Source organism: Caretta caretta, chromosome 7 (genome assembly GCF_965140235.1).
Source record: "Caretta caretta isolate rCarCar2 chromosome 7, rCarCar1.hap1, whole genome shotgun sequence".
NCBI classification, from domain to species: domain Eukaryota; kingdom Metazoa; phylum Chordata; order Testudines; family Cheloniidae; genus Caretta; species Caretta caretta.
Window position 1 is genome coordinate 126,288,881 of NC_134212.1, and position 21,141 is coordinate 126,310,021.

Below are 21,141 nucleotides of genomic sequence, written 5' to 3' on the forward strand. Positions count from 1 at the left end.
GTTTTACTGGCTGGCTGAGAGTCACGTCTGACTGCGGAGTTGGGGGGCAGGACCCTCTGGCTTCCCCAGGACCCCGCCTGAGCGGACTCGCTGTGGGAAGCGCAGGGAGGGGCAGAGGAGGCTGAATGCTCCGAGGTCAGACCCAGGAAGGTGGAAGCTGAGTGAGCTGTGTGTCCTGAAGACAGGCTGCTCACAGAAAGGAGACTTCCCCAGAGTCCTGCCTGGCTTCATGGGGAGCAGCTCCAGAGCATCGCCGGGGACTCCCTGACAGTATGTTATCATCCCCTTTAGACGCTTTGAAAGGGTGTGTATTAATGTTTCAATTTCAATGTCCAACCAATCACTAAACTGGCAACACTGCATGTAACTAGTTCACAAACTGGGGGGGGGGGGGGGGAGGTGTAATGAAAGTCGAGGGGGTGCAGGGAAATCCCTGCCCTGGGGCCTGGCCCGATTCTCACCGTGTGTCGTCCCCCCCCCCCCCCCCAGGCCGTGGCAGCGAGCGGGTCCGTGGGGCCGCACCCGCCTTTGGGGACACCCAGCGCCCGCGGAGCCCGGCCCGGGGCTGGCTGACGGACCGCGGGCGCAGGCCGGACGCCGCTGCAGCGGCGGCGGGGCTCGGGCCGCCCGCTCCCCGCCCCGCACGTGGGCCCGGCTCCCCCCGCTGCAGCGTGACGCGCGGCGGGGGCGCTGCGGGCTGCGGAGCGCCATGGCGGTGCAGGCGGGCGGCCGGGGCCGGGGCGCCGCGCTGCTGCTCCTCTTCTGGGTTGCGCGCCGCCCGCCCGCCGGGGCCGCCTGGCTGCTGGGGCTGCGGCCCGAGGACACGGCCCCGGGCCGGGTCTCGCTGGAGGCCGGCGCGCTGGGGGCGGTGGAGGGGGCCAGCTTCCTGCTGCGCGTCTTCTTCCAGCCGCCGCCCGAGGCGAACCGCAGCCGCGCGCCCTCCGGGGCGGAGAGCGCGCCCCGCCTGGCCTTCGTCGAGGAGCCGCCGCCGGCGGGAGCGGGCCAGGCGCCCGGGGAGCGCTGCCCGCGGCAGAGCGCCGGGGCCTCGGACGTGGAGGTGCTGGGCCCGCTGCAGCCGGGCGGCTCGGCCGGCTCCGCCCTGGTGCGGGTGCGGGTGCGGGCGCCGCGCAAGGGGGAGCCCGGGGCCGGCCCGCGGGGGCGGCTCTTCTCGCTCTGCGCCTGGGACGGGCGCGCCTGGCAGCACCACGGCGCGGGGGGCGGCTTCCTGCTGCGGGTGCGGCCGGCGGCGCGGGAGCCCTGGCTGCTCGGGCCGCTGCCGGAGGCGGGCTGGCTGCGGGCCCTGGGGGCGCTGCTGCTGCTGGGGCTGTCGGCGCTGTTCAGCGGCCTGCGCCTGGCGCTGCTGGCGCTGGACCCGCTGGAGCTCCGCGTGCTGCGCAACAGCGGCTCGGCGGCGGAGCAGGAGCAGGCGCGCCGCGTCCAGGCCGTGCGGGGCCACGGCGGCACCTACCTGCTCTGCACCCTGCTTCTAGGCCAGGCCGGGGCCAACGCGGCGCTGGCCGGCTGGCTGTGCGCATCCCTGCCCGGCCAGGGCCCGGCGCTGGCCGGCTGCGTGCAGGGCGTCCCCTGGCTGCCCGTGCTGCTCTGCACCGGGGCCGTGTTCCTGGGCGGCGAGGTGCTGCCCTACTCGGTGTGCTCCCGGCACGGGCTGGCCATCGCCTCGCACACGCTCTGCCTCACCCGCCTGCTGATGGCCGCCGCCTTCCCCCTCTGCTACCCGCTGAGCCGCCTGCTGGACTGGGCGCTGCGCCAGGAGCTCAGCACCTTCTCCACGCGCGAGCGGCTGCTGGAGACGCTGCGCGCCGCCGACCCGCACAGCGACCTGGTGCGGGAGGAGCTGGCCATGGTGCAGGGCGCGCTGGAGCTGCGCACCAAGGTGGTGGAGGACGTGCTCACCCCGCTGGCCGACTGCTTTATGCTGCGCTCCGACGCCGTGCTGGACTTCGCCACCGTCTCCGAGATCCTGCGCTCCGGCTACACCCGCATCCCGGTCTACGCGGGCGACCGGCGGGACAACATCGTGGACCTGCTCTTCGTCAAAGACCTGGCCTTCGTGGACCCGGACGACTGCACCCCGCTGCAGACCGTCACCCGCTTCTACCGCCGGCCGCTGCACTGGGTCTTCAGCGACAGCCGCCTGGACACGCTGCTGGAGGAGTTCAAGAAGGGTGAGGGCGCCGGCACCCCCGGTTCTGTCCTCCGGCCACGCACCCCCAGGCTCCGCTCCCGCCGGCCAGCCCCGCCCGTGCGCTCCGGGTCCATGCACCCTCCTGCGGGGCTGGGTAGCTCCCTGTCCCTGCCTCCACCCGGCCGTACACCCACGGCAGCCACCGCCTTCCCTTTGCATGCCCGTGGCCGGGCTGCCTCTGGCGCACCCCGTGCCAGCTTGCGCCTCCCCGACCGCCTCCTGCTCCCCCAGGCCCGTGCGTGCGGGGCAGCTTCTCCCGGCGGGCTGAGCTCAGGGGGTCCGGGCAAGGAGCGGGGGCCCTGCGGGAATGGGGCTGGGGTGCCCGGATAGGCTGCCCGGGAGCTGGGCGGGAAGGGGGCTCCTGGGCCCTTTGCGCCCTGCTTGGCCCCGGCGTGTGCCCGCTGGCTGCCCGCAGCTCTCGGTGGCGGGGGGTGTCTGGCTCACGGCGGCACGCAGCAGCTCCTGCAGCCTGCGGGGACTCCGCTCGGGCGCCCTATACGGGCCCGGGGCGGGGTCCGGCTGCCCGGGTGCTTTTGACCCCGAACCTCATTGCGAAGCGCTGAGGGGGCGCAGCGCCGGAACGAGCCGCCCCTGCGGCTCAGGCGGGCACAGTTCACACACACGCCCCGGGGAGCGGCGGACTCGGGCGGCTGGTGCTTTCCGCACGGAGCTGCTCAGCATTGGCCCCTCTGCGCGCAGGCTGGGCGGGGTGAGGCAGGCAGCAAGCGGGCGTGGAGCTGGGCTGAGCGAGCGGCAGCGGCTGAGATCTGCCAGCCGCCCTGGCAATTAACCGGCATCGGTTCTTTCCCCCGAGCTGAGTGACAGCGGCAGGGAGTGCGCGGAGAGGGGGCCAGGGCTCAATCCTGGCCGTGCCACTCATTTGGGACGGTCGCTGCTGGTCTGTGGAATGGGGACAGACACTTAGCCCCAGGGCCGGGTGCGGGAGGGTTAGTTAACATGCACGGGGGGTGTTCAAAGGCTGGTGCTTTGAATCAATTTAACAGAGTGGCTGGAGGTGAGGTGCCTGAGGCTCCAACCTTGTTTGGGGGTTTTAAAGTTACTTTTGTCCCTTCTTGCTGGTGAAAACTGACTAAAACTGCTGTCAAATGAACAACATAAGCAAAGGAGGGCTGTCCAGTGATTACAAAAATAATCACAACTAATCGTGTGAATAAAAAAAATCGCAATTAATCATGCGATTATCATGCTTTTAAAGAATAATAGAATACGATTTAATACCTTTTGAGTTTTCTACTTTTTCAAATATGTTGATTTCAATGACAACGCAGAATATAAAGCGTACAGTGCTCACTTGATATTTTTTATTACAAATATTTGTACTGTGAAAAAAATAGTATTTTTCAATTCACCTCATACAAGCACTGTAGGGCAATCTCTGTATCATGAAAGTTGAACTTACAAAGGTAGAATTCTGCATTCAAAAATAGAACAATGTAAAACTTTAGAACCTACAGGTCCACTCAGTCCTACTTGAGCCAATCGCTCAGACAAATAAGTTTGGTTACAATTTGCAGGAGATAGTGGGGCCCACTTCTTGTTTGCAATGTCACCTGAAAGTGAGAACAGGAGTTCGCATGGCATTTTTGTAGCCGGTGTTACAAGGTATTCACACGTGCCAGATGTGCTACACGTTCTTATGCCCCTTCATGCTTCAACCACCATTCCAGAGGACATGCTTCCATGCTGATGACAGGTTCTGCTCGATAACGATCCAAAGCAGTGTGGACCGATGCATGTTCGTTTTCATCATCTGAGTCAGATGCCACCAGCAGAAGGTTGATTTTTTTTTCTGGTGGTTCGGGTTCTGTAGTTTCCGCATCTGAGTGTGGCTCTTTTCAGACTTTTGAAAACACCTCGGCCCTCTCAGATTTTGGACAGCACTTCAGATTCTTAAACCTTGGGTCCAGTGCTGTAGCTATTTTTAGAAATCTGACATTGGTACCTTCTTTGCCTTTTGTGAAATCTGCAGGGAAAGTGTTCGTGAAATGCACAATATGTGCTGGGTCATCATCCGAGACTGCCGTAACATGAAATATATGGCAGAAGGCGGGCAAAACAGATCAAAAAGGAGTTCAGTCACAAATTTAATTAACACATTATTTTTTTAATGCGCATCATCAGCATGGATGCATGTCCTCTGGAATGGTGGCTGAAGCATGAAGGGGCATACAAATGTTTCGCATATCTGGCACGTGAATACCTTATAACACCGGCTACAAAAGTGCCATGTGAACACCTGTTCTCACTTTCAGGTGATGTAAATAAGAAGCGGGCAGCATTATCTCCTGGAAATGTAAACAAACTTGTCTGAGCAATTGGCTGAACAAGAAGTAGGACTGAGTGGACTTGTAGGCGCTAAAGTTTTACATTGTTTTGTTTTTGAGTGCAGTTATGTAACAAAAAAAATCTACATTTGTAAGTTACACTTTCAGGGTAAAGAGATTTCACTACAGTACTTGTATGAGGTAAATTGAAAAATACATTTTTTTATATTTACAGTGAAAATATTTGTAATAAAAAATAATATAAAGTGAGCACTGTACACTTTGTATTCTGTGTTGTAATAGAAATCAGTATATTTGAAAATGTAGAAAAACATCCACAAATGTTTAATAATTTCAATTGGTATTTTATTGTTTAACAGTGTGATTAATTGTGATTAATTTTTTTATTCGCGATTAATTTTTTTGAGTTAATCGCGTGAGTTAACTGCGATTAATCGACAGCCCTAAAACAAAACAAAACAGTAGAAACATCAGTCTGTTCTTTTTCAGTTGCAATAAGCTTGAGTTTTACTGGTTTTTCAAGTAGGCACATAACTTTAAGGATAGGTTGTTGGGTTTTGATTTTTTTTTTTTTTTGAGTCAAAGTTGTGTTGTAAGCACCTGATAGAGTAATGTTTGCAATGCCATCCAGTGGGGTGTTTCAGCAAAGCGAGTAAATTAGCCTATACCACCTGTCCCAACCCATCCCACCTCCTTCCTGCACACCAGATCTAGATGAAAATGTAACAGATGTTAGGGGTCAGTCCTAGGTCTGGTACTATTCAGTATTTTCATTAATGACTGATAAGGAAGTGGAGAGTTTGCTTATAAAATTTTGAGGATAGCACTAGACTGGGAAGGGTCTGTGACGAAGTGGGACTGTTCTTAGTGTTTTCTCCTTCTCCTCCAGTTCATGCTGACACTGCTTTTCCCACTCCTGATGCTGCTTTTCCCACTCTTCCTGCTCCTCCTGCAGTTCCCGCTGCCTGAGCTCCAACTCTCTCAGTTTTAGCTCCTTCTCCCATTGCAGCTGTCTCAGATCCAGCGATGGGGAGCTCTGCCAGGAGGATCCCCTGCTGGCCACAGGGGACATAGTGCCCTCAGTATTCGCTGGGCTCCTCCCGGCCCTTCCCCTAGGCATAGGTAGGAAAGGTCTCGGGAAGCCCTCAGCAGCCGCCTGATCGCTCCCCGCTGGGACAGACACCGGTGCCCGCGCTGCATCTACCAGGCTGCTTCCCTCAGAGACAGGGATCAGTTCGTTCCAGCGATCTCCCTCGTCCAGCTGGGCAATCAGCTGTTCTTTGGTGAGCCTCCCAATGCGCAGCCCCCTCTGCTTGCACAGCTCCGCCAGGTCGCTCTTAAGGTGCTTGCTATACATCTCCTTGCTGGCCACTCATAGGCCTGTGTGCTTGCCGCTCCCCACGGTTTCCAGGGAGAATCCCTCATGTGCCAGCCCTTCTCGAGGTCACCATCTCTTTGCCAGGGTTGAGCTGCAGACTCCTCCGCCCCTGGGACTGCTCACTGCAATCCCCCAGGGGACTCTGTTACTGCAAAAGTCCTTCTCTCGTCACACACTCCCAGGGGTTAACCGACCCCCCGAAACCGCTCCTCTCTGAGCCTTCAGCACGCCTGGTCCTCATCCATCCCCCTTTGTTTTACTGCTCCCCAGTCACTTACTGCAGGAAGCACCATCCATGGGGTGCAGTAGATCCCACCACTGCCACCAGTTGTAACAAAGTGTGGGGGAGTCCGGGCCCTGCACCCCCCTTCCTGAGATTCACCGTGACTCTCCGCCAGCCAGTAAAACGGAAGGTTTATTGGACAATAGCAACACAGTCTAAAATCGAGCATATGGGTACAACCAGGACCCCTCAGTCAAGTCCTTCTGGGGGGCAGGAAGCTTAGACCCCAGCCTTGGGATTCCCTGCGGTCGACCACCCAGCCCGAAACTGAAAAACTCTCCAGCCCCTCCTCCTCTGGGCTTTGTCCCTTTCCCAGGCCAGGAGGTCACCTGATTCCTTTGTTCTCCAACCCTTTAGCTCTCACCTTGCAGGGGGGGAAGGGCCAGGCCATCAGTTGCCAGGAAACAGGGTGTCGGCCATCCTCTGTGTCCAGAGCCCTGCACACACCTGCCCTCTAGGGCTCTGCAATGACCTTATCCCACCACCTAGAGACTTAAGAACTGTATAGGGGAAACTGAGGCACCCCCACAATATTCAGAGAAAACATTAAGAACAGTCCCACTTCGTCACAGGGTCACAGACACTTTGCAGGACAGGGTTATAATTCAAAGCTACCTTGACATATAGGAGAATTGATGTGAAATCAATAAGATGAAATTCAATAAAGACTAGAACAAAGTACTTAACTTTGGAAGGAAAAATCAAATGCACAACTACAAAATTGGAAATAACTGGCTAGATGGTACTACAGATGAAATCTGGGTGTTATAGTGGATCACAAATTGAATACAAGCCAACAATGTGATGCAATTGCAAAAAAAAACAACCCCCAACATATCATTCAGGGGTGTCTTTACAGAAGTGTTGTATGTAAGATACAGGTCATTGTTCTACTCTGGTTGGCACTGAAGCGGCCTCAACTGGAGTACCATGTCCAATTCTGGGGTACCACACTTGAGGAAAAATGTGGATAAATTGGAGGGAGTCCAGAAAAGAGTAATAAAATTGATAGAAAGTTTAGAAATCCTGACCTATGAGGAAAGGTTAAAAAAATCAGGAGTGTTTAGTCTTGAGAAAAGAAGACTGAGGCTTTGTCTACACTGGCAATTCATCGGCAAAATGTTTGTCATTCAGGGGTATTAAAAAAAAACAACACCCACCCAAACAACAAAAAGTTTTACCGATGAAAAGCGCCGGTGTGAACAGCAGGAGAGCGACACCATCCTCACAGCCTGGAGGTGAATGCCAGGCTGCATCTGTCTCTGCCTGGGCCCCTACCCTTGACTGAAGGATCAAAGAGAACAGCACCTGCGCTCCCAACTCCCTCACCCTTACTTCCAGAGCCCTGTAGTCACTTCTGATCTGCTGAGGGTCATACCTCGCAGTATCATTAGTGCCCACAGGGATGAGTAGCATGGGGTCATAGTCAGAGGGCCAGATGATCCTCGACAATCCCTCTGTAACATCTCTGATACGGGCCCCTGGCAGGCAGCATACCTCCCAGGATGCCATGTGTGACAGAGTGGGGAGGATTGACCTGGGGATGTGGCAGGGGAGTTTTACTGGGACGGTCTGCATTGGGGATGGGATAGCAGGGGGTGGCTTCACTGGAGGGATGATACCTGAGCCTGTCACCTGGCCCCAACCCCCCTTCTGGGCTCAGGTGACAGGCTGAGGTATTGTCCCTCCGGTGAAGCCACCCCCTGCTATCCCATCCCAATGCAGACCGTCCCAGTAAAACTCCCCTGCCACATCCCCAGGTCAATCCTCCCCACTCCCTGCTTCATCACACCATGTCAAGGCGACAGATGGATGCCTCCGTCCCCTTCAGAAGAGAGTCTCCAACCACCACTACCCTTCGTTTCCTCCTGGGAGTGGCGGCTGAGATCCTCCCAGCCTTGGGGGTACATGGCTTCTCCCCCTCCACCTTTGGGGGTGATTCCTCATCACTCGTTGCCAGGGCAGCATATCGGTTTTCCATCACCATGGTGGGTGGGTTGGGAATAGGGATGGAGCACGGCCTGCTGCCGGAAGTCACCAGCAACGAGTGTCCTCCCTGTGACAGAGCCATATCCTCCGCAGTGGTGTGGCAGCAGTTATCTCTAGCTGGATAGCGTCCTCAGCCATGGATGTCTCCATGTGAATACTCTCGAGGACTTCCTCATGGGCATGGATGCTCCTCAGCCTAGCCACCTCCTCCTGTAGCTCTGCCCCCTGCTTCCTGAGAGATTCCACCAGCAGGCCCCTTTCGCACTGGACGGTCCCCCCAGCGTGGCTTTCTGAGAGTGGGAAACGCCCGCCACAGTCTCTGCAAGTCCACGCCAGGATCTGGGGGGAGGCCTCCATGGTTCAGTTCGCTGTCTGGACGCCGGCGCAGGTGGAGGAGACAGGAGCAGCGTGGGCACTGGCCGTGTGGCCCTTCCTAACCGTAGCAACTCTGTTACGTCGCCCTCCCACAAACTCCCTCTCAGACTCCCTTGTTGCTGTTTAGTTCCATCTGGAAGTCACTAAGATGCATTCATGTATGTTAGAGTAAATCTGATAAGCGTGTAAATGCTGAGAATTCCTTATGCCACAATAGAGATGTCTGCTGTTTACTGGGGTGAAGGAATTATCCTCTTGTGGAACAGTGGGGATAAGCATTTCTGGATATTGTAGCATCAGGTTGCCAAAAAGTGCAAGTTGTATAAAAGTAGCAAAAAGATTAGTCAGTGGTCTAATGCAGTTACCCAAACCAGCAAGGTCAAAAGTGAGCTCCTGGCTGACAATATGAGAACCTAACACTATCCAATCAGAGAAGTGGTCCAGTTTTTCAGATCTTCTTTCACCTTGGCAGTTCAACCAGAACTTCCTCTTCATAGAATATCAGGGTTGGAAGGGACCTTAAGAGGTCATCTAGTCCAATCCCCTCTGCTCAAAGTGGGACCAATCCCCAGTTTTTACCACAGATCCCTAAATGGCCCCTCAAGGATTGAACTCACAACCCTGGGTTTAGCAGGCCAATGCTCAAACCACTGTGCTAGCCCTCCCCTCAACTCCCCTCCCTACCTAATTAAATTAGAAACATCAACAGGGTTGAGGACCACTCAGGTCAAAGTTAATTGCTAAGGATCCAAGTAATACAAAGTTAACTGGTAGTAAGGAGAGGACTGAAATTACTGGTGAACTGGAGGAGAGGGACTGGTTGGGATCATAGAATCATAGAAGATCAAGGTTAGAAGGGACCTCAGGAGGTCATCTAGTCCAACCCCCTGCTCAAAGCAGGACCAATCCACAACTAAATCATCCCAGCCAGGGCTTTGTCAAGCCTGACCTTAAAAATATATAAGGAAGGAGATTCCACCACCTCCCTAGGTAAGGTTTCAGAGGAACAGCCGTGTTAGTCTGTATTCGCAAAAAGAAAAGGAGTACTTGTGGCACCTTAGAGACTAACCAATTTATTTGAGCATGAGCTTTCGTGAGCCACAGCTCACTTCATCAGATGTGTACCGTGGAAACTGCAGCAGACTTTATATACACACAGAGAATATGAAACAATACCTCCTCCCACCCCAGCAGGACAGTGGGGTGGGAGGAGGTATTGTTTCATATTCTCTGTGTGTATATAAAGTCTGCTGCAGTTTCCACGGTACACATCTGATGAAGTGAGCTGTGGCTCACGAAAGCTCATGCTCAAATAAATTGGTTAGTCTCTAAGGTGCCACAAGTACTCCTTTTCTCCCTAGGTAACGCATTCCAGTGCTTCACCACCCTCCTAGAGAAAAAGTTTTTCCTAATATCCAACCTAAACCTCCCCCACTGCAACTTGAGACCATTACTCCTCGTTCTGTCATCAGCTACCACTGAGAACAGTCTAGAGCCATCCTCTTTGGAACCCCCTTTCAGGTAGTTGAAAGCAGCTATCAAATCCCCCCTCATTCTTCTCTTCTGCAGACGAAACATCCCCAGTTCCCTCAGCCTCTCCTCATAAATCACATGTTCCAGTCCTCTAATCATTTTTGTTGTCCTCCGCTGGACTCTTCCAATTTTTCCACATCCTTCTTGTAGTGTGGGGCCAAAAACTGGACACAGTACTCCAGATGAGGCCTCACCAATGTCGAATAGAGGGGAACGATCACGTCCCTCAATCTGCTGGCAGTGCCCCTACTTATACATCCCAAAATGCCATTGGCCTTCTTGGCAACAAGGGCACACTGTTGATTTATATCCAGCTTCTCGTCCACTGTAACCCCTATGTCCTTTTCTACAGAACTGCTGCCTAGCCATTCGGTCCCTAGTCTGTAGCGGTGTATGGGATTCTTCCGTCCTAAGTGCAGGACTCTGCACTTATCCTTGTTGAACCTCATCAGATTTCTTTTAGCCCAGTCTTCTAATTTGTCTGGGTTCCTCTGTATCCTATCCCTACCCTCCAGCATATCTATTTGTCCTCCCAGTTTAGTGTCATCTGCAAACCTGCTGAGGGTGCATTCCACACCATCCTCCAGATCATTTATGAAGATATTGAACAAAACCAGCCCGAGGACTGACCCTTGGGGCACTCCACTTGATACCGGCTGCCAACTAGACATGGAGCCATTGATCACTACCCGTTGAGCCCGACAATCTAGCCAGCTTTCTATCCACCTTCTAGTCCATTCATCCAGCCCATACTTCTTTAACTTGCTGGCAAGAATACTGTGGGAGACCTTGTCAAAAGCTTTGCTAAAGTCAAGGAACAACACGTCCACTGCTTTCCCCTCACCCACAGAGCCAGTTATCTTGTCATAGAAGGCAATTAGATTAGTCAGACATGACTTGCCCTTGGTGAATCCATGCTGACTGTTCCTGATCACTTTCTTCTCCTCTAAGTGCTTCAGAATTGATTCCTTGAGGACCTGCTGCATGATTTTTCCAGGGACTGAGGTGAGGCTGACTGGCCTGTAGTTCCCAGGATCCTCCTTCTTCCCTTTTTTAATGATGGGCACTACATGAGCCTTTTTCCAATCATCTGGGACCTCCCCCGATTGCCATGAGTTTTCAAAGATAATGGCCAATGGCTCTGCAATCACATCCGCCAACTCCTTTAGCACTCTCGGATGCAGTGCATCCGGCCCCATGGACTTGTGCACGTCCAGCTTTTCTAAATAGTCCCAAACCACTTCTTTCTCCACAGAGGGCTGGTCACCTCCTCCCCATGCTGTGCTGCCCAGTGCAGTAGTCTGAGAGCTGACCTTGTTCGTGAAGACAGAGGCAAAAAAAGCATTGAGTACATTAGCTTTTTCCACATCCTCTGTCACTAGGTTGCCTCCCTCATTCAGTAAGGGGCCCAAACTTTCCTTGACTTTCTTCTTGTTGCTAACATACCTGAAGAAACCCTTCTTGTTACTCTTAACATCTCTTGCTAGCTGCAACTCCAGGTGTGATGTGGCCTTCCTGATTTCACTCCTTCATGCCTGAGCAATATTTTTATAATCTTCCACTTCTTGTAAGCTTCTTTTTTGTGTTTAAGATCAGCAAGGATTTCACTGTGAAGCCAAGCTGGTCACCTGCCATGTTTACTATTCTTTCTACGCATCGGGATGGTTTGTCCCTGTAACCTCAATAAGGATTCTTTAAAATACAGCCAGCTCTCCTGAACTCCTTTCCCCCTCATGTTATTCTCCCTGGGGATCCTGTCCATCAGTTCCCTGAGGGAGTCAAAGTCTGCTTTTCTGAAGTCCGGAGTCCGTATTCTGCTGCTCTCCTTTCTTCCCTGTGACAGGATCCTGAACTCGATCAAGTGTCCAGTCCACAAGAACAGGGCAACTGACAAAGGAGTGAAAACAAAATAGGCACATAGTCAAAAGTGAAAAATAAGTGTCTATTCTACCAGTGTGAGAAGGTTAAAGTCAAAGACAGATGAACTAGAATGCCTGGCACTGGAAGAGGAACTTGACTTAATGGTCTTATCCATAGTGTGGTGGGATGACAAATAGATGGGACATGAATATTTGACTTAACTCCACAAGCAGAACTGATTAGGCCATAAGCTGGGAAGGCAGTAGGACATGCAGCACTGTGGAATCTACTTAGATTTTCTGGCTGGAGAGGACCACGCAGTAGAGGCCATGTCACAAGTAGCAGAAAACCACATACTCGTAAGGTAATGCAGCAGCCTCCTCAGGGGACGAATGTTGAGAGGAACTGAAGAGGCAACTAAATCTAATAAAATCTAACCAGGGAGGTCTCCAGCTACCTGCACATACGCCAGTCCAGTGTCGCAGTGAGAGAGGGTTTAGAGAAGCAACGTGCTGACAGCTTGAAGAAGTGCTTCTTGGGATAGCCCGGGAGTAACAGTAACCACAATAGAATTAAACAAAAGCAAAATCTGATGGCAGTTAAAGTTCCAGCAAGACACTCCATTCAGCCAAAGCCTTAGGAATGGAAATTACAGAAAATGCAATACCAGCCCATAAATCCATGGTATGACCACACCTTCAGTACTGGGTCCAGTTCTCATCGCTTCATCTCAGAAAGGATAGCGTGGAAGTGGAAAAGGTTCAGAGAAGGGCAACCAAGTTGATCAAGGGTATGGAATGGCTTCCATGGGAGGAGAGACTAAAAAGATTAGAGTTGTTCATCTTCAAAAAGAGATGACTAAGGGGGGACAGGATAGAGGTCTATAAAATTATGAATGGTGTTGAAAAAGTGAATAAAGAAGTATTATTTACCCTTTCACACAATGCAAAAACTAGGGGTCACCCAGTGAAATTAACAGACAGCAGATTTAATCCAAACAAGAGACATGGAGTCATTGGTCACTACCTGTTGAGCCAGGCGATCTAGCCAGCTTTCTATCCACCTTATAGTCCATTCATCCAGCCCATACTTCTTTCACTTGCCGGCAAAAGTACTGTGGGAGACCATATCAAAAGCTTTGCTAAAGTAAAGGAATAACACATCCACTGCTTTCCCCTCATCCACAGAGCCAGTTATCTTGTCAAGATGAGCCTGGGAGCTTGAATTCATAACCTTCCTAAACACTAAAAATTCTGGACTGAACAGAGACACTGGATTTATGGCTTATTACAACAATCGTAACTCACTAACCCCAATTTTTGTCCTATGACTATAGGTAGGGGTGTTAACAGGCCGCTTCACCTTGAATGGTTCCTTACAGTAAAAACTATCAGTTTGAGCTTGTATTTAGCTGTGACACTCTGAGTCCCTTTCCCTGATCTGAAGAAGAGCTGTGTGTGGCTGGAAAGCTTGTCTCTCTCACCAACAGAAGTTGGTCCAGTAAAAGATATTCCTTCACCAACCCCATCTCTCTAATATCCTGGACCAGCATGGCTACAACAACACCGCCTATTCCATCAGGATTGGCATTTGAAGTCAGGAGCACCTGTGCTCCCAAATTATGCAGGTGCCTTTGACAGCCCTCCCTCAGGTGCCTAGGTATGGATGTAGGAGACTAACTTTGGGCTCACAGGTTTTGAAAAATTGTTCCTCTGTGTGTGTGTGTCAGAGAAGTTTATACTAACTCTGTTACTTTATTAAAAAGATAAATAACTTTTCTCTGAAGCAATTTTGTTTTGAAGTGATGGATTTTTATGCCACGATGAGAAAAGTTTTTAACAAACATACAATTTTAGATCCTGATGCTGCAAATATCCTGATGCTCGTCCATCCTCCCCGTGGAAGGAAAAGGCCTAGGTAGGGACCGTCGAATCGTGGAAGTCAATGAATGGCTACGCAAGTGGTGTCGGAGAGAAGGCTTTGGATTCTTTGACCATGGGATGGTGTTCCATGAAGGAGGAGTGCTGGGCAGAGACGGGCTCCATCTTACGAAGAGAGGGAAGAGCATCTTTGCCAGCAGGCTGGCTAACCTAGTGAGGAGGGCTTTAAACTAGGTTCACCGGGGGAAGGAGACCAAAGCCCTGAGGTAAGTGGGAAAGCGGGATACCGGGAGGAAGCACAGGCAGGAATGTCTGTGAGGGGAGGGCTCCTGCCTCATACTGGGAATGAGGGGCGATCAACAGGTTATTTCAAGTGCTTATATACAAATGCACAAAGCCTTGGAAACAAGCAGGGAGAACTGGAGGTCCTGGTGATGTCAAGGAACTATGACGTGATCGGAATAACAGAGACTTGGTGGGATAACTCACATGACTGGAGTACTGTCATGGATGGTTATAAACTGTTCAGGAAGGACAGGCAGGGCAGAAAAGGTGGGGGAGTAGCACTGTATGTAAGGGAGCAGTATGACTGCTCAGAGCTCCGGTACGAAACTGCAGAAAAACCTGAGTGCCTCTGGATTAAGTTTAGAAGTGTGTGCAACAAGAGTGATGTAGTGGTGGGAGTCTGCTATAGACCACCGGACCAGGGGGATGAGGTAGATGAGGCTTTCTTCCGGCAGCTCACGGAAGCTACTAGATCGCATGCCCTGATTCTCATGGGTGACTTTAATTTTCCTGATATCTGCTGGGAGAGCAATACAGCGGTGCATAGACAATCCAGGAAGTTTTTGGAAAGCGTAGGGGACAATTTCCTGGCGCAAGTGCTAGAGGAGCCAACTAGGGGGGGTGCTTTTCTTGACCTGCTGCTCACAAACCGGGTAGAATTAGTGGGGGAAGCAAAAGTGGATGGGAATCTGGGAGGCAGTGACCATGAGTTGGTTGAGTTCAGGATCCTGACACAGGGAAGAAAGGTAAGCAGCAGGATACGGACCCTGGACTTCAGGAAAGCAGACTTCGACTCCCTCAGGAAACGGATGGCCAGGATCCCCTGGGGGACTAACTTGAAGGGGAAAGGAGTCCAGGAGAGCTGGCTGTATTTCAAGGAATCCCTGTTGAGGTTACAGGGACAAACCATCCCGATGAGTCGAAAGAATAGTAAATATGGCAGGCGACCAGCTTGGCTTAATGGTGAAATCCTAGCGGATCTTAAACATAAAAAAGAAGCTTACAAGAAGTGGAAGGTTGGACATATGACCAGGGAAGAGTATAAAAATATTGCTCGGGCATGTAGGAATGATATCAGGAGGGCCAAATCGCACCTGGAGCTGCAGCTAGCCAGAGATGTCAAGAGTAACAAGAAGGGTTTCTTCAGGTATGTTGGCAACAAGAAGAAAGCCAAGGAAAGTGTGGGCCCCTTACTGAATGAGGGAGGCAACCTAGTGACAGAGGATGTGGAAAAAGCTAATGTACTCAATGCTTTTTTTGCCTCTGTTTTCACTAACAAGGTCAGCTCCCAGACTGCTGCGCTGGGCATCGCAAAATGGGGAAGAGATGGCCAGCCCTCTGTGGAGATAGAGGTGGTTAGGGACTATTTAGAAAAGCTGGACGTGCACAAGTCCATGGGGCCGGACGAGTTGCATCCGAGAGTGCTGAAGGAATTGGCGGCTGTGATTGCAGAGCCATTGGCCATTATCTTTGAAAACTCGTGGCGAACGGGGGAAGTCCCGGATGACTGGAAAAAGGCTAATGTAGTGCCAATCTTTAAAAAAGGGAAGAAGGAGGATCCTGGGAACTACAGGCCAGTCAGCCTCACCTCAGTCCCTGGAAAAATCATGGAGCAGGTCCTCAAAGAATCAATCCTGAAGCACTTGCATGAGAGGAAAGTGATCAGGAACAGTCAGCATGGATTCACCAAGGGAAGGTCATGCCTGACTCATCTAATCGCCTTTTATGATGAGATTACTGGTTCTGTGGATGAAGGGAAAGCAGTGGATGTATTGTTTCTTGACTTTAGCAAAGCTTTTGACACGGTCTCCCACAGTATTCTTGTCAGCAAGTTAAGGAAGTATGGGCTGGATGAATGCACTATAAGGTGGGTAGAAAGCTGGCTAGATTGTCGAGCTCAACGGGTAGTGACCAATGGCTCCATGTCTAGTTGGCAGCCGGTATCAAGTGGAGTGCCCCAAGGGTCGGTCCTGGGGCCGGTTTTGTTCAATATCTTCATAAATGATCTGGAGGATGGTGTGGATTGCACTCTCAGCAAATTTGCGGATGATACTAAACTGGGAGGAGTGGTAGATACGCTGGAGGGGAGGGATAGGATACAGAAGGACCTAGACAAATTGGAGGATTGGGCCAAAAGAAATCTGATGAGGTTCAATAAGGATAAGTGCAGGGTCCTGCACTTAGGATGGAAGAATCCAATGCACCGCTACAGACTAGGGACCGAATGGCTAGGCAGCAGTTCTGCGGAAAAGGACCTAGGGGTGACAGTGGACGAGAAGCTGGATATGAGTCAGCAGTGTGCCCTTGTTGCCAAGAAGGCCAATGGCATTTTGGGATATATAAGTAGGGGCATAGCGAGCAGATCGAGGGACGTGATCGTTCCCCTCTATTCGACATTGGTGAGGCCTCATCTGGAGTACTGTGTCCAGTTTTGGGCCCCACACTTCAAGAAGGATGTGGATAAATTGGAGAGAGTCCAGCGAAGGGCAACAAAAATGATTAGGGGTCTGGAACACATGAGTTATGAGGAGAGGCTGAGGGAGCTGGGATTGTTTAGCCGGCAGAAGAGAAGAATGAGGGGGGATTTGATAGCTGCTTTCAACTACCTGAAAGGGGGTTCCAAAGAGGATGGCTCTAGACTGTTCTCAATGGTAGCAGATGACAGAACGAGGAGTAATGGTCTCAAGTTGCAGTGGGGGAGGTTTAGATTGGATATTAGGAAAAACTTTTTCACTAAGAGGGTGGTGAAACACTGGAATGCGTTACCTAGGGAGGTGGTAGAATCTCCTTCCTTAGAGGTTTTTAAGGTCAGGCTTGACAAAGCCCTGGCTGGGATGATTGAACTGGGAATTGGTCCTGCTTCGAGCAGGGGGTTGGACTAGATGACCTTCTGGGGTCCCTTCCAACCCTGATATTCTATGATTCTGTGATTCTATGAAATACTTGTGCATAAGCTTGACTTCAAGTGCATGAGTATTCACACATGGGGACCATTCATGTGAGTGAAGTTACAGATCTGCTTTAGTCTGTGCGGAACCAGGGCCTTAATTTTGAATATTCTGATTTTTCGCCTGTAGTAGTTTTGTAAATACCAAATAAGAAATCCCACCCATAGTAGCATTTGAAACATTTATAAGTTAGTTCATTATAAATATTAATCCATAGTTGCAATGACGGAATTTTTCAAATTAATTTTACAGAGCCTAAACTTGATTTAAATCTGATTGTTCAAACAAACAAACAAACAAAAACAAAACCCCACAAGTGATTCAAACCTGTCTGCTCTGAACCCACCAGAACAAAACTGAAGATTAGTGACCAGCCAATAGCATGCAGCGCCTCTTCAAAGGTGTGCTGCTCGGAGGCAAGGAAATCAAGCTGTTTCCTCCCAAAGAGAATCCCTTCCCTCTCTGTGCTGTCACCCCAATCCATCTCTGTGCCACCTACTGCGGACACATGTCATGCAGAATGGTCTAAGACTGCGAGTTTACTGAATAATCCCTGAACTTTTTCTCTCTTCTCTCCCACCCTCTCAAGAGTACTGCTGCTTTTCCTCTGTGAGGCTGGGCCGTCTACTAGGGAATGAGAATGGGGAAGTGTAATGGAGCTCGGGCTTCTCACCAGCGGGAGATGCAGCAAGCAGCAGCCAGGCACAAAATGGCTACTTAAGAGCTGCAGCTGCTTCTCTCTGCTGAATTTAAAGGACCAGACCCAGAAAGGCATGGTGGGACTGCCTGCCTGCCTAAGTTTGGAGAGGGGCTGGCTGATCTGGAATCAGGCTGAGTGCTTGTGTCTGGCTGAAGACAGCAAGGCTGGGTTGTAGCAGGAGGGTGGGAGGAGCGCTTTGGCAGGCCCTGGCCCCCACCTGAAATGAGGCTGAACGTTGAGAGTGACAATGGAGAGGGCCAGGGGGGAGAGAAAGTTATGTTGCACTATGAAGGAGAAGCAGCAGTGGATGAGGAATGGTCTCAGATCAGGGGAGAGAAAAAGAGACTCGATCTATCTGGATTTGAAGAAGGAATGGATAAAACAAAAACATTTCCCAACTGTCAAATCAGTAACGGAAAAGGTGCAAATAGGAGATGTTAACCCCCCTACAAATGGCAGACTAGAGAAAGCGAAGTGTTGGTGACCTACAGAGTTAAAAGAACGCAGGGTGGAGATCTATGGATAGGATGTACACATATGGAGCAAGCTGAAAAACTTCTTAAAACTGCAACCTTAGGGAAAATGAAAGTTACTTGTCAATTGCCTAAATCTCTGATGGAAACAAGAGGAGTTATGTCTGGAGTGTGTGTTAAATGGCTGCTTAGTAGGGGAGAGAGAGTAACCAGCCATCTATGGCTTTACGCATAACACTTGAACTTCTGGATAGGGTCCAAATGAGGTATCAGTCTTTCTGGGTTAAACCATATATTTCCGTCCACTCCCAGTGAGGTGCTGTAATTGTCAAAGGTTTGGACACACAGCAGCGATCTGAAAGGGTACAGTTAGGTGCAGTAAATGTGGAGGAAATCACTCATACGAGAACTGTGTAGAAGGAACAGAACCTAAGTGCAGCAATTGTGAGGGAAAGCACACGGCAGCATATAAAGGATGTGCAGTGGCAGAGTGAGCTAGAGAAATACAAAAAATTAAAATCATTCAAAAAATATCATATGTGGAGGCTACCAAAAGGTGCCCCCGCTGCAGGAAATAGAAAAAGAAAAATACTCAAGTAAGAGAAAAGCAGAACACATGGAGCAGCAGAACACATCTCTGGTCAGGGAGGAGAACAGGAGAGGATGTATTGTTGTAGGAAAAGGAGAAGTTTATAGCATTCATTATAGAAGTAATTAACTGCACCTTGCAGAAGGGGGGAAAATGAAAGGATTAAAATCATAGCAACAGCAGCAGAAAAATATCTATAGATGGGCAAACTCGATAGACTGCATTCATGTGAGATTTTAAATGAAGGCAATAATACAGCTTAAATAATATGGTTTTAACGATCCTTAGCTGGAGTGCATATGGTTTAATAATACGTGGACAGGAATTTAAGAAAGCCATCTTTGAAATGGTAAAAAAAGCCTGAAGTAATATGTGTGCAAGAAACATGGCTAATAAGTAAATTTATGATCAATCTGCCAGGACATGATGCACTCCAGAGAGGCTACCAGAAGTGGCAGGTCTGTATATTTAGAAAAGAGGGACTTAGTTACATCAAAATGGATGTGCAGAAACTAAGTTTTGAATATAATGCTGTTGAGAGTCCCATGCAGAATGAAAACACTTATATACGGATTTATAATATTTATAATCCATGTAAAATTAGTTATTTTAGAATTAGAAAAACTGGTTAATGTCAAAAACCCATTCATAATTTGCAGAGACTTTAATAGTCACAATGAGCAATGCAGAAGTAAGAAAACTGACCTAAGTGGTAAATGCTTAGAACAATTTATGATATGCATCATCTGGTAATATTGAATACAGGCTCACTTACTAGATTTAATTCAGTGGGTGGATCCTTTTCCGTTCTGGTTTTGGGAATTGTGATAAATAATATGACTAGGAAATGCAGGTAGGAAATTCATAAAGAAAATGGAATGGGAAGTGATCACTTCTCTACATTTATTGAGTACCATGGCTGAGAAAATGTCAAAAACACAAAGAGTTCCTAGCTGGAATTTTTCAAAAAGTTGATTGTGGCCTTTTCAGGATTAAATGTGATGAATATTCATGTAGTAACTGTTCAAGTGATAGGGATGCCAACCCTCCACAATTGGCCTGGAGTCTCCTGGAATTGGCATTGAGCAATCCGAGAGATTTTAATAGGATATTTTTAGAAAATTACTTTGTCATGTTGGGGAAAAAAAATCTCCCAGAATAGCTTCAATCAGAGTTGGCAACCCTATCAGGTGACAATCTAGGAGATCCTGTAACAACATAATAAAAGGAATGACTGTATAGCAGAAGCTGATCTGGGCATCTAAAACACATCAGATTGACCCCAAGTTAGAAATCCAGTTCCCTGGTGGAATGAGGATTGCAAATTATCGATCAGGGAAAGAAATAAGACATACAAGTAAGTAAAACACACATGAATAGTAAAGACTTAATAAATTATAAAAGATGTAAGGCGGTGGCACAAAGGATTATTCAAATGACAAAAACAGAAAGTTGGATAAATTGTGGGAAATGGAACAAAAATTCAAAGCGTTCAGAAATATATAAGCAAATTCAAAGAACGAATGGAATTTGAAGTAAAAGGAAATGTAAACCGGGGCTTTATGTAAGCAATAAAATTGAGGTCTCCAGCGTGGGAAAGGCAGACATTATAGCAAAAGAATCAAAAGGTCAGTAGTCATATGAATCAAAGTAATGAGTTTTGTGAGGGGAAAAAGAAGGTTTATTGAGGAAAACGATGAACTGTTGAATGGCTGGAGAGAATGTGATGATGTGTTAAACAAAAATTGTAGTATGCAGGAGCTTATTGCAGCTGTTAGGAAAAGGAAAAATACAGCTCCAGGTAAAGAGACTACCAGTAATAAATGCTTCAACACTTCTCAGAAGGGCATAGGAGTCCACTGTGGTCACAGAGTGATCTATGGCATAAAGAACTGCTGCCAGCTGAATGGAAACAAGCATTGGTGATACCAGTTAGGAAACCCAGCAAGGAACACACAAAAGCTAATCATGCTTATAGGCTATTGCCCTCACATTCTGCGTGGGGGAAAATCACGGCAAAAAGGGTACATGTGAGACTAGTGGAATACTTGGAGAAAAGTGATGTTATAACTGAGGTCTGAAGTGGTTTCAGAAAAGGAAGATGCACAGTTGACCATATAGTGAGGCTAGAAACAGAGGTACAAAACAGCATAAGGACTAAGAACGTTAAAATAACAGTCTTCCTGGACTCTGAAAAAGTACATGACATGCTAAGGAGGGAAGGCCGCCTATGTACACTAGCCAAAACTGGAATAAAAGGGAGAAATTTTTGGTGAATAAGGAACATTGTAAGTGACAGAACTACACAAGTCGTCAAAGTGGGAACAGCTTTATCA

At 49.7% G+C, this 21,141-nt stretch overlaps 1 protein-coding gene across 1 annotated transcript in view; it reads left to right on the forward strand.

Moving 5' to 3' along the window:
* Positions 1 to 709: 709 nt before the first annotated feature.
* The window catches only part of CNNM1 (cyclin and CBS domain divalent metal cation transport mediator 1), a 58,454-nt gene continuing 38,022 nt past the window's right edge, over positions 710 to 21,141 (forward strand). The window contains exon 1 of the mRNA XM_048858901.1: positions 710 to 2,186. Coding sequence (XP_048714858.1) covers positions 710 to 2,186 — 1,477 coding nt within the window. The remainder of the gene's footprint in view (positions 2,187 to 21,141) is intronic.